At 39.6% G+C, this 12837-nt stretch overlaps 1 protein-coding gene across 1 annotated transcript in view; it reads right to left on the bottom strand.

Moving 5' to 3' along the window:
- Positions 1-699: 699 nt before the first annotated feature.
- The window catches only part of LOC110528160 (metabotropic glutamate receptor 2-like), an 85169-nt gene continuing 73031 nt past the window's right edge, over positions 700-12837 (bottom strand). The window contains exons 5-6 of the mRNA XM_021609988.2: positions 3189-3366; positions 700-1334 (exon numbers count right to left, since the gene is read on the bottom strand). Of these exons, the coding sequence (XP_021465663.2) occupies positions 1261-1334; positions 3189-3366 (252 nt within the window). The 3' untranslated portion in view covers positions 700-1260. The remainder of the gene's footprint in view (positions 1335-3188; positions 3367-12837) is intronic.

Raw genomic sequence — 12837 nt, 5'->3', positions numbered from 1 at the left:
AACGCATTGAACAACAGATTCACTACATGGAACAACCCCCAAAAATCTAAAGGAAGTTTGTTCTGAAGTGTCTATCCTATATCTGAGAGATATAATAAAGATAAACATGTTTTTTTTGTGTGTGTTTTTTTAAAGATGTATTTAACACGTTATTTGGCCACTAAACAGTCTCCATATATACTTCCATTCATTTTTTCAACTGGTACCGGGGGACATTCAGATGAGTCTTGTGAAGCCTGTGGCAATCCTAGAGCAAAACAGGCCTGTCGGTATTCTAGAGTTTATGAGAGTCACACCTTTCCATGTAGAGGTCATAATTGTAGTTGTAGGCCAAATCGTTCGGAAGCTACAGATGATTTTGTGAGAAGACCGTTTTTCAGGATGTCTCATGGTCTGACAAACACCGCTCTAGCTCTGTCACCTTTCACTGCAGATGTGGAAGTGCGACATCCGCGGATGCGGAGGATTGAGAAGATCTAATGAAAATAAAATAAAATGTTATTTGTCACATGCGCCAAGTATAACAGGTGTAGAATACAAACAGTTATCTCTAGCTTAAACTGACATATTTTTATGGGGATTGTTTTATTAATTTGATTACCACGGGAGCGTGGACATAGACTAGGGTTTTTTAATTCCCCTTTCCCCAAATGCTCTGTGGGATTGAAGAGAAGTGGTAGCACAAGTATGGGAACAGGTTTACATCCAACATTATATCTTTCTGCCTCTACAGACTAGAGTTCGATGTCCTCCTTGTTGTCTTTGTGTTACGTAATGTGTCTTTTGATTGAGTGACAGTTTAACTACAACCCATTTCGTTTCAGTCAGACAGCCTGTGTATGAGAGTTATAGAATAGTCAACCCATATGTAGTTTTCATATGAATAAAAAACACCTTTTATTTACATAAATTACAAGAAAGCACAAACCGGTTCACCAAAATCTACATTAAAAACATCTTGTATATATTACATTTAACAAATTTACCATAATTTACTCCATGTCTCTAGTAAAATCTTCAATAAAAAGAAGGGCTATGATACGGAATCTTTATTGGCATCTCTTTTTAAAATCGCTACTAGTCATAGAATGGAAACAGAATCGGGACATTGTACTCACAGCACTTAGAGGACAACAAAATCAGGACAATCTTCTGTGTGACCTCTTTAATATCTGAAACAGCTGATTCTGGACTAGTGGTTATAGAACTCTGTATACAATGTTTGTCAGCAGAGGAACGTGAGGCTCAGTCAGTCAGTCTTCACAAGGAGGAAGTCGTGGAGTCCACCACTTCTCGCCCGTTACACACCGTTGGCACAATATTGGAGGCTGAAGCTTTAGAAAGAGAACAGTCCATTTTTAACAACAACATGATCAGATTACAATTCACTGAGTCAGATTAGAGGTTAGAGAAGAAGATGAGAGCAGTGAAGGGGAAAACAGCACCTCGTTCTAAAGTTTGGTCTGTCAACACACCACAGGGGTGGAGTGAAGTGATGCGCCTTCAGAAAGTATTCATACCCCTTGACTTAATCCAAAAAATGTTGTGTTACAGCCTGAATTCAAAATGGATTAAATCTAGTTTTCTTCTCACCTATCTACAGATAGTACCCCATAATGACAAAGTGAAAAGACTTTTTAATTTTTTAATTTTGGCAAATGTATTGAAAATTAAATACAGAAATATCTCATTAACGTAAGTATTCACCTTTGTCAGCGATTACAGCAGTGAGTCTTTCTGGGTAAATCTCTAAGAGCTTTGCCCACCAGGATTGTACAATATTTGCACATTATTCTATTTTAAATTCTTCAAGCTCTGTCAAGTTGGTTGCTGATCATTGTTAATAAACAGCCATGTTGAAGTCTTGCCATAGATTTTTAAGCCAATTAAAGTCAAAACTGTAACTAGGCCACTCAGGAACATTCAATGACGTCTTGGTAAGCAACTCCAATGTATATTTGGCCTTCTGCTTTAGATTATTGTCCTGCTGAAATCTGGATTTGTCTCCCAGTGTTGGACAGCAGACTGAACCAGGTTTTCCTCTAGGATTTTGCCTGTGCTTAGCTCTTTTCTGTTTTTTTATCCTATAAAACTCCCTATTCCTTGCTGATGACAAGCATAGCTATAACATGATGCAGCCATCACCATGCTTGAAAATATGAAGAGTGGTACTCAGTGATGTGATTTGTTGGATTTGCCCGAAAGACAATGCTTTGTATTCAGGACATAAATTTAATTTCTTTGCCACATATTTTGCCGTTTTACTTTAGTGCCTTATTGCAAACAGGATGCATGTTTTGGAATATTTTAATTCTGTACAAGCTTACTTCTTTTCACTCTGTCATTTAGGTTTGTATTGTGGATCAACTACAATGTTGTTGATCCATCCTACAATGTTGTTGATCCTCCTCAGTTTTGTCCTATCACAGCTAACTCAGTAACTGTTTTAAAGTCACCATTGGCCTCATGGTGAAGTCCCTGAGTGGTTTCCTCCCTCTCTGGCAACTGAGTTAAGAAGGATGCCTGTATCTTTGTGGTGACTGGGTGTATTGACACACCATCCAAAGTGTAATTAGTAACTTCACCATGCTCAAAGGGATATTCAATGTTAGCTTTTTTTATTAGGTGCCCTTGGTCTTTGTGGTTGAATCTGTGTTTGAAATTCACCATTCGACTGAGGGACCTTACAGATAATTATATGTGTGGTGTACAGAGATGAGGTAGTCATAAAAAAATTATGTTAAACACTTATTGCAAACAGAGTGAGTCCATGCAACTTATTATGTGACCTGTTAAGAAATGTTTTATTCCTGAACTTATTTAGACTTGCCATAACAAAAGGGTTGAATACTTATTGACTGAAGACATTTTAGCTTTTCATTTTTAATTAATTTCTAAACATTTCTAAAAACATAACTCTACTTTGACATTATGGGGTATTGTGTGTAGGCCAGTGATCCACATTTTCAATTTGATCCATTTTAAATGCAGGCTGTAAATCAACAAAATGTGCAAAAAGTCAAGGGGTGGTGATTTGTGAATACTTTCTGAAGGCACTTTATATATCAATGATGAACAATGGTACTGTAAAATTACTTTTTTAATGACCATGATGGTAATAATGAAGATGATGATGATAATAATGATAATGGTGATGATGAAGGTTGTGTTTGCCTGCCGGCTTGTACCTTGAGAGAAGCTGGATCCGGGGCCGGTGGTGACGCTGAAGCGGGTAGTGGCCACCCTGAGAGAGGTGACATTCTTCTGGGGCTGGAACAGGATGACGTGGGTCTTAGGGGCAAAGAGGCAGCCCAGCACCACCGAGCCACTCAGACTGACAGAGATACACATGGTGGTGGTCTGCACCTGAAGGGGGGAGAGGGAGAGAGGGAGAGGACGGGACCAGAGACAGGGATTACTCATCTGATAAAGCCATATTATGGAACACAATACAGCATAGAGACTGAGGAATGTCAAAAAGCTAACAGTAGCCGGACAACCTCAGGAAATAGAAGGTTCCATGTGTGATTGTGTAGTGCTGCCAGCACCATATGAGAGGAGAGTGGTGTGAGTGAGCTGTTTGTTTGCCTGTCAGTCCCTCTCTTAAGCCCCCCTCCACCTCCCCTCCTCCCTTCCGTCCGCCCACATGCAGTGGTGTGTCATCAGATAGTCCTTTTATATCCAGCCCAGCTTTGTCTTTGTCTCTTCCGAGATGCCAGTTTAGTTAAAGTGCAGCCTATAGGTAGTGGTGCATGGTGAGTGGGTGTTGGGTACATCTTGCCAGCCTGCCATCTCACACACTTCCCAGGCTCAGCAGGTGTATGTCCATGTCTCCCTGAATACTAATATCAGCATTAGAATGAGTTGGGCTGGCAGGCCGAGAGCACTCAGCAGTGGACACGACGTTCAAGCTGTGCTGTGGTCCTTCACTCACTGCTGTCACTGACAGTAGGCTACAGAGAATGCAAATTCCCCATAACATGACACAAGTGAATCTTTGAGTTGTGTAGCGAGTCCAATGTGAAATGCACTAGAAATAAATATTGAATTGTCGACAGCCTCTACTTCTGGCAGTCCCTTTGTTGAGCTGAATATTGTCTGTCACATATAGGCTGCTGTACATTATGTTAAAACATTTCTCCATCTTTTTTAATTTGGTTCATAAAATACCTAAAAGCTGGGATAAGAAACTAATGTCAACCTCATGTAGTATCATCAAAGAGTGCACAGGTGCTATGTTCCACACTTTGTATTCAGGAATAGTCTTAATAACACTGCAATGTGGGCAGCGTAGCCTTCTGCATAATCATAAGCTTCTAATTGATTTTAATAATGGAAAGATGTGTCTTAGGAACGACAGAGAGCTGGGAATCTGCCTTCTCAGTAAGACTAACTGTTTTCCAAGAGGGATGAATTTAGGATGCAGAGCATGGCAACTCTGGATCTTCCTAGCCTCCTCTCACGGTGTGTGTGATTCATTTGTTCATTATGAAAACTGACTAAGATTTTTGTAAGTACTCTCGATAAACTGTTTTAAAAATGCTGTGTAGCCTGTGGAAGCCCTACTCTACGTATATTCAGGTGTGTTATTCCACAAAGAATCTAGCCCTCACAGGGAGAGTGAGATCATTCTACATTTTCAGCCTGAATATATATTTTCAGAAGGGGAACGTACAACATGATTAGGTGATTTTAGGGCTTCTTTTGGCTTGTAGGAGGGAATGGGCAGAGGCATCATGCCCATAGGGGGCACAAGGGCACGTGCCCCTTCAGATTTGTTTACAATTATTTATATAAAGGTCTGTCAGGGGTAATTTGCGAAGGGGGCCCACTGACTGGACCAGGCAAAGAGTAAACCTCATATACTTCTGTAACGGTCGCCGTATGAAGGAGAAGAGGAGGACCAATGCGCATCGTGGTAAGTGTCCATATTTAATAGAACAAACTGAACACGACTAAATACAAAAATAACAAAGTGAAATAATAAACTGAAAACAGTTCCGTGTGGAACACACAGACACAGGAAACAATCACCCACAACTCAAATTGAAACCAGGCTACCTAAGTATGGTTCTCAATCAGGGACAACGATTGACAGCTGCCTCTGATTGAGAACCATACCAGGCCAAACACAGAATCCCAAGTAAGTATGAAGTATGTTTGTAAATTCATTTGATCAAGCTATGTAGCCTATTGATCCTTTATTTGATTAATAAATCAAATTAAAATGTTTTGTTGTTTCTCTGTAATTCTAGCCAACTAGCAATTTTATGAAGTTGGCTTTAGCTAGCCAGCTAGATATGTTCTCAATCTCCCAACCTAATAACTAACTGCCAAGCATTTTCAGGCTATCAAGCATGTTAGAGTAGCTTTTCTAATTATCTTAGCTGGCATGCCTGCTGGTAAGGTTGCTAGACGTTAGAAAATAAATAAATACATTGTTGTAATTCATAACTCGGGTTATGACACTATCCCAGTGTGGCAGTTGTACTAAACTCCTAAGGCATAACAGTTCTTAAAGAATCAATGTGAATCATTAATTAACATGACAATTGAACAGGTAAAGAGGTATGCTTAGATAACCTATGCTGAATATATATATATATGTATATATATATTTTTTAATACAGTATCATTAGGCATAATGATTATGACTACAGTGCAGGAAAAAGCTGTTTCAGGTGTTTGAAAAATGACCCCTCTGGACCACCCCCATTATAAAGAAAGGTTCCTTCGCTACCACACCCACAACAGAAGCGCAATCATGGCTTCGGATTCACAGGTGATCGGTTTCCTCTAGCTTCCACAGCCACAAATAATTTAAGCTCAGGGTTTGGCATAATGTTAGCAGTGTGGTTAAGGTTAGGTTAAGATTAGGTTTCATATCAAATTTTAAGAAGAGAAATTGTAGAAATGGACGGGGTTTATGACTTTGTGGCTGTAGTAACTAGTGACAACCCAAGGTAATTTCTGTGGCAGCAGAAACGCTAAGGCTCGTGGTTAGTGTCGTTTTTGGCGCTCTTTATAACCAGGAAATGACGGTAAAAACATGAGTTCTCAATACAGAGGTTGAAACATTGATAACCGATGGGCACTACATCAACATACAAATTGTTTAGCAATTTCTGGAGAAAACGTTACATCTACATTGCACGGTAGTCCTAATATCGCTAACAGATCTCATAGTTTATTTTTGGGATGAGGAGACTCTTCGTGATTCCTTACTAAAAAGGGAGTTATGAAATCTGAAGACAAGTTGACAAGTTAAGCGAGACATTAAACCAATCATATTCACTGTTTCAAACATTAACTTCCTCAGTGCACAGGTGTCTTTTTAGTGTATTAAACCTTTTGGTTTCTTTTTTTTAAAACATTCGTTTAACTAGGCAAGTCAGTTAAGAACCTATTCTTATTTACAATGACAGCCTAGGAACAGTGGGTTAACTGCCTTGTTTAGGGGCAGAACGACAGAGTTTTACCTTGTCCGCTTAGGGATTTGACCCAACGCTCTAACCACTAGGCTATCTCTTCTTTAACATAAGAGGTTGCTGTTATGCCTGAATTTTACCCAAAACCAACAAGGAAGTCTGCTGGGTTGGCTAATTTAATTTCAGCAAGCCATGACACCAACCATCTCAGATTGTTCTGAAATGGTTTCTGTAGTTAGAAACAGATATGGTAACAGTTCCTGCAACATTATTATGTTGAAAGACAATTAGAACTTTAGCTAATTGATTACACCCAAATTGGCCATTTAAATGTACCGGATTCATATAAAATTCATTAAATAAATATGAAGCTATGGTTTGGATAATTGTATATTCAACCTATGTAATGAATTTGGTGAGTTTTGTTTTCCCCAGTTCAGAGAAATTAGTAATTGAAGTTCTTAGGTTTATGCCCCATCATACAACCTGATATTACCAGGTTCTGATCACTAGATGGTGCTGTTCCTGATATTAGGTGAAAAAAGCGTGAAGAAACCCCCCCCAAAGTTAATTCAAAAGTTAACATTAAAATGATAATGATTTATACATGTAGAGTGAAGAGTTCAAATTAGAACAATTTACATGACCAAAAGGATGCGGACACCTGCTCGTCAAACATCTCATTCCAAAATCATGGGCATTCATTTTGAGTTGGTCCCCCCTTTGATGCTATAACAGCCTCCATTCTTCTGCAAAGGCTTTCCACTAGATGTTGGAAAATTGCTTTGGGGACTTGATTCCATTTAGTCTCAAGATCATAAGTGAGGCCGGGCACTGATGTTGGGCGATTAGGCCTGGCTTGCACTAGGCGTTTCAATTCATCCCAAAGGTTTCGATGTGCTTGAGGTCAAGGCTCTATGCAGGACAGTCAAGTTCTTCCACACCAATCTCAACAAACCATTTCTGTATAGGCCTCGCTTTGTGCACAGGGGCATTGTCATGCTGAAACAGGACAGGGCCTTCTGAAACAGGACTTCTCCAAACTGTTGTCACAAAGTTGGAAGCACTGAATCGTCTAGAATGTCATTGTATGCTGTAGCATGAATATTTCCCTTGACTGGAGCTAAGGGGCCTAACCCAACCATGAAAAACGGCCCCAGACCATTATTCCTCCTCCACCAAACTTTACAGTTGGCACTATGCATTCAGGCAGGTAGCGTTCTTCTGGCATCCACCAAACCCGGATTAGTCCGTCGGAATGCCAGATGGTGAAGCGTGATTCATCACTCTAGAGAACACATTTTCACTGCTCCAGGGTCCAATGGCGGCGAGCTTTACACCACTCCAGCCAATGCTTGGCATTGTGCATGGTGATCTTATACTTGTGTGCGGCTCCTCGGCTATTGAAACCCAATTCATTAAGCTCCCGATGAACAGTTATTGTGCTGATGAGGCTTCCAAAGGCAGTTTGTAACTCGGTAGTGAGTGTTGTAACCGAGGACAGACGATTTTGACACACTTCAGCACTTCCCGTTCTGTGAGCATGTGTGGCATACCAGTTCGCAGCTGAGCCGTTGTTGCTCCTAGACATTTCCACTTCACAATAACAGCACTTACAGTTGACCGGGGCAGCTCTAGCAGGGCAACATTTGACAAACTGACTTGTTGGAAAGGTGGAATTCTATTACGTTGCCACGTTGAAAGTCACTGAGCTCTTCATTAAGACTATTCTACTACCAATGTTTGTCTAAGGAGATTGCATGGCTGTGTGCTCGATATATTATGTCAGCAACGGATGTGGCTGAAATAGCCGAATCCGCTAATTTGAAGGGGTGTCCACATACTTTTGTAAATATAGTGTATTTTGTGTAAAAAAAAAATCGTATGAAAACAAATAACAGCATTGAGGACTACTCATTCTTCATTTATTCTTTCAGTTTATTTTCTTCACTGCATCTTCTTTTGCACTGATGTCGCTACATCCCATATCAGTGTTTCACAATCCTGGTCCTTGCGTATCCCCAACAGTACACATTTTTGTTGTAGCCCTGGACAAACACACCTCATTCAATTCATTGAGGGCTTAATGATTAGTTGACAAGTTGAATCAGGTTAACTTAGATGCATGAATTTCACCTTTATGTCTATTATGAATGGAATCCGCAGCATCCACCCAAAGGTGAAACTCATGCATTCAAGTTATCCAGCAAGGTCATTTTCTCAGCAAACAGAAGGGACACATTCTATGTACCAAAAACAAGCATCATATTCTGCACAATTAAGGCACCAACCACTGCAACTGGTCGGCATTGGGTAAATCCCTTTGAATTCAATCACTTTTTTGAATGACAACCTTCCATAAATATTTGCCCATTGTAGAAGTGCTTTTTTGGACCTGAATGCCAAAACATTCAATAGATAAAAGTGCTCAAAGTTGACCCGTTTTTGCACAACCCACCATACCGTGAGACATCCATGTCTTCATCACTGAAAAGACAAATGGTTGAGATATAATATAAAAGCTTACAAACATGGTTGTCAAACGTTTTCATAATTTCTGAAAAAGTATATTTTTCAGAAATATTTTGACATTTTTTAACCATTTGCGCCAATTATCCAAAAATGAGTAGGCTCAGATTCTTTCATATTTGCATATGTTGTAGCTTAGATCCTATTTTACCTGAGGGGCCCCAGTGTTGAGGATCGGCGTGGCGGATGTGTTGTTGCCTGTTGTATTCGGCACATGAGACAAATACAATTTAATTTGAATGTAGGCCTACATAGAACACCACACATTGGCTGCTACTGTAGGCTGAATGATTGATTTGATCTAACTTTATTTGTCACATGAACAGAATACAACATCTGTAGGCCTTACCGTGAAATGCTTACTTACAGTTGAAGTCGGAAGTTTACATACACTAGGTTGGAGTCATTAAAACTAGTTTTTCAACCACTCCACAAATTTCTTGTTAACAAACTATAGTTTTGGCAAGTCGGTTAGGACATCAACTTTGTGCATGACACAAGTAATTTTTCCAACAGTTGTTTACAGACAGATTATTTAACTTATAATTCACTGTATCACAATTCCAGTGGGTCAGAAGTTTACATACACTAAGTTGACTGTGCCTTTAAACAGCTTGGATATTTCCAGAAAATGATGTCATGGCTTTAGAAGCTTCTGATAGGCTAATTTACATAATTTGAGTCAATTGGAGGTGTACCTGTGGATGTATTTCAAGGCCTACCTTCAAACTCAGTGCCTCTTTGCTTGACATCATGGGAAAATCAAAAGAAATCAGCCAAGACCTCAGCAAAAAAATTGTCTGGTTCAAGTCTGGTTCATCCTAAGGAGCAATTTCCAAACGCCAGAAGGTACCACATTCATCTGTACAAACAATAGTACGCAAGTATAAACAACATGGGACCACGCAGTCGTCATACCGCTCAGGAAGGAGATGCATTCTGTCTCCTAGAGGTGAACGTACTTTGGTTTGAAAAGTGCAAATCAATCCCAGAACAACAGCAAAGGACCTTGTGAAGATGCTGGAGGAAACAGGTACAAAAGTATCTATATCCACAGTAAAAACAAGTCCTATATCGACACAACCTGAAAGGCCGCTCAGCAAGGAAGAAGCCACTGCTCCAAAAACCACCATAAAAAAGCCAGACTATGGTTTGCAACTGCACATGGGAACAAAGGTCAAACTTTTTGGAAAAATATCCTCTGGTCTGATGGAACAAAAATAGAACTGTTTGGCCATAATGACCATTGTTATGTTTGGAGGGAAAGGGGTAGGATTTCAAGCCGAAGAACACCACCCCAACCGTGAAGCACGAGGGTGGCAGCATCATGTTGTTGGGGTGCTTTGCAGGAGGAGGCACTTCACAAAATAGATGGCATCATGAGGTTGGAAAATTATGTGGATATATTGAACCAACATCTCAAGACATCAATCAGGAAGTTAAAGCTTGGTCGCAAATGGTCTTCCAAATGGACAATGACCCGAAGTATACTTACAAAGTTGAGGCAAAATGGCTTAAGGACAACAAAGTCCTTACCTCAAACCTTTGTGGGCAAAACTGAAAAAGCATGTGCGAGCAAGGAGGCCTTACAAACCTGACTCAGTTACACCAGCTATGTCAGGAGGAATGGGCCAAAATTATTATCTTATTGTGGGAAGCTTGTGGAAGGCTACAAGAAACGTTTGACCCAAGTTTAAGAATTTGAAGTGTATAAGAAATAAAAGCTGAAATAAATCATTCTCTCTACTATTATTCTGACATTTCACATTCTTAAAATAAAGTGGTGATCCTAACTGACCTAAGACAGGGAATTTTTACTAGGAATTAATGTCAGGAATTGTGAAAAACCGAGTTTAAATGTATTTGGCCAAGGTGTATGTAAACTTCAACTGTACATGCCATTAACCAACAGTGCAGTTCAAGAAGAGTTAAGAAAATATTTACTAAATAAACTAAAGTCAAAAAGTAAAAGAATAAAATAGCAATAACAAGGCTATATACACGGGGTACTGGTACAGAGTCAGTGTGCAGGGGTACAGGTTAGTCAAGGTAATTTGTACATGTAGGTAGGGGTGAAGTGACAATGCACAGATAATAAACAGCGAGTAGCAGCAGTGTAAAAACAAATCGGGGGGGGGGGGTCAATGTAAATAATCCGGTGGCCATTTGATTAATTGTTCAGCAGTCTTATGACTTTGGGGTAGAAGTTGTTAAGGAGCCTTTTGGTCCTAGACGTGGAGCTCCGGTACAGCTTGCCATGCGGCAGCAGAGACAACAGTCTATGACTTGGGTGACTGGAGTCTTTGACAATTTTTTGGGCTTTCCTCTGACACCGCCTGCCCTCTGTAGCGCCTTGCGGTCAGATGCCGAGCAGTTACCATACCAGGAGGTGATGCAACAGCTATTTCCATGTTAAAATGCCACTCTGGTAGGCCTACAATCAAATAGCCACAGTAGCCTACTTGACTACTGTTAAAACAAATTTAAAGCAGGTAGAGCCTCAGTGTTCACAATAAACGTGTGCCGAAAGTTGCACAGAATTTTCACAACCTTCAAGTTTGCACTCAGCCGACTTGAAATTGTCTCAGTGACTAAAATAATTTGAGGGTACATTGGTCTAGAAATCAGAGAATGTTGACTTGAATGGGAATTCAAGTTTTTTATTACACTGCCAATCCTGTATAGGACATCTTTTGAAATGATAGAAATATAGGTAATAAAATAGACATGACCATTTAAGTTCACATTTAATGGTGGGTTGATTGGCAGCCATCTTTGTGGTAGTAATGAGAAGTTACAATTTCAATGGTGTACCAGATAAATTGAAGTAGTCTGAAGGGATAGGTTCATTCTATTAATTATATTTCTATGATTGAAATGACACCCACCTTGTATTCAAGAGGATGTTGTGTCTCAACCGCTAGCGGGCACAGAACAAAAACCTCAGATAATGTAAAATAGGGTCTAACGTACAAATTGTGCAAATATTAAGAGCAATCTAAGTTCACATGTTTTTTTGGTAATTGACGTGAAAGGTAAAAAAAAAAAAAAAGACATTTGTATTAAAAAAAAAAAATCACAAAATTATGAAATAGTTTGACAACCCCGTATGTAAGCTTTTAAATTATCTCAAACTCAACAGTTTATCTTTGCCAGTGATGAAAACATGGATGTGGTAAGGTGGGGTATGGAAATAAAACTTTGCACACCTTTAAGATTTTCAAGCAATTTAAGTCAAAACTGTAACTAGTCCACTCAGGAACATTCAATGTCATCTTGGTAAGCAATTTCAGTATATATTTGGTCTTGTGTTACGTTATTGTCCTGCTGAAAGGTGAAATTGTCTCCCATTGTCTGTTGGAAAGCAGACTGAACCAGGTTTTCCTCAAGAATTTTGCCTGTGCTTGGCTCTATTCTGTTTTTTATCCTAAACATCTCCCTAGTCCTTGCCGATGACAAGCATACCCACCAGCCACCACCATACAATTTAAAGAGTGGTACTCAGTGATGTGATTTGTTGGATTTGCCCGAAACACAATGCTTTGTATTCAGGACATAAAGTTAATTTCTTTGCCACATATTGTGCCGTTTGACATTAATACCATATTGCAAACAGGATGCATGTTTTGGAATATTTGTTATTCTGTACAAGCTTCCATCTTTTCACTCTGTCATTTAGGTTTGTATTGTAGATCAACTACACTGTTGTTGATCCATCCTCAGTTTTCTCCTATCACAACCATTCAACTCAGTAACTTTTTTAAAGTCACCACTGGCCTCATGGTGAAATCCTTGAGTGGTTTCCTTCCTCTCCGGCAACTGAGTTAGGAAGGACGCCTGTATCTTTGTAGTGACTGGGTATATTGATACACCATCCAAA

This window comes from Oncorhynchus mykiss, chromosome 7 (assembly GCF_013265735.2).
Source record: "Oncorhynchus mykiss isolate Arlee chromosome 7, USDA_OmykA_1.1, whole genome shotgun sequence".
Taxonomy (NCBI): Eukaryota; Metazoa; Chordata; class Actinopteri; order Salmoniformes; family Salmonidae; genus Oncorhynchus; species Oncorhynchus mykiss.
Note: the sequence above shows the minus strand (reverse complement) of the source record. Positions and strands in the feature narration are given on the sequence as shown.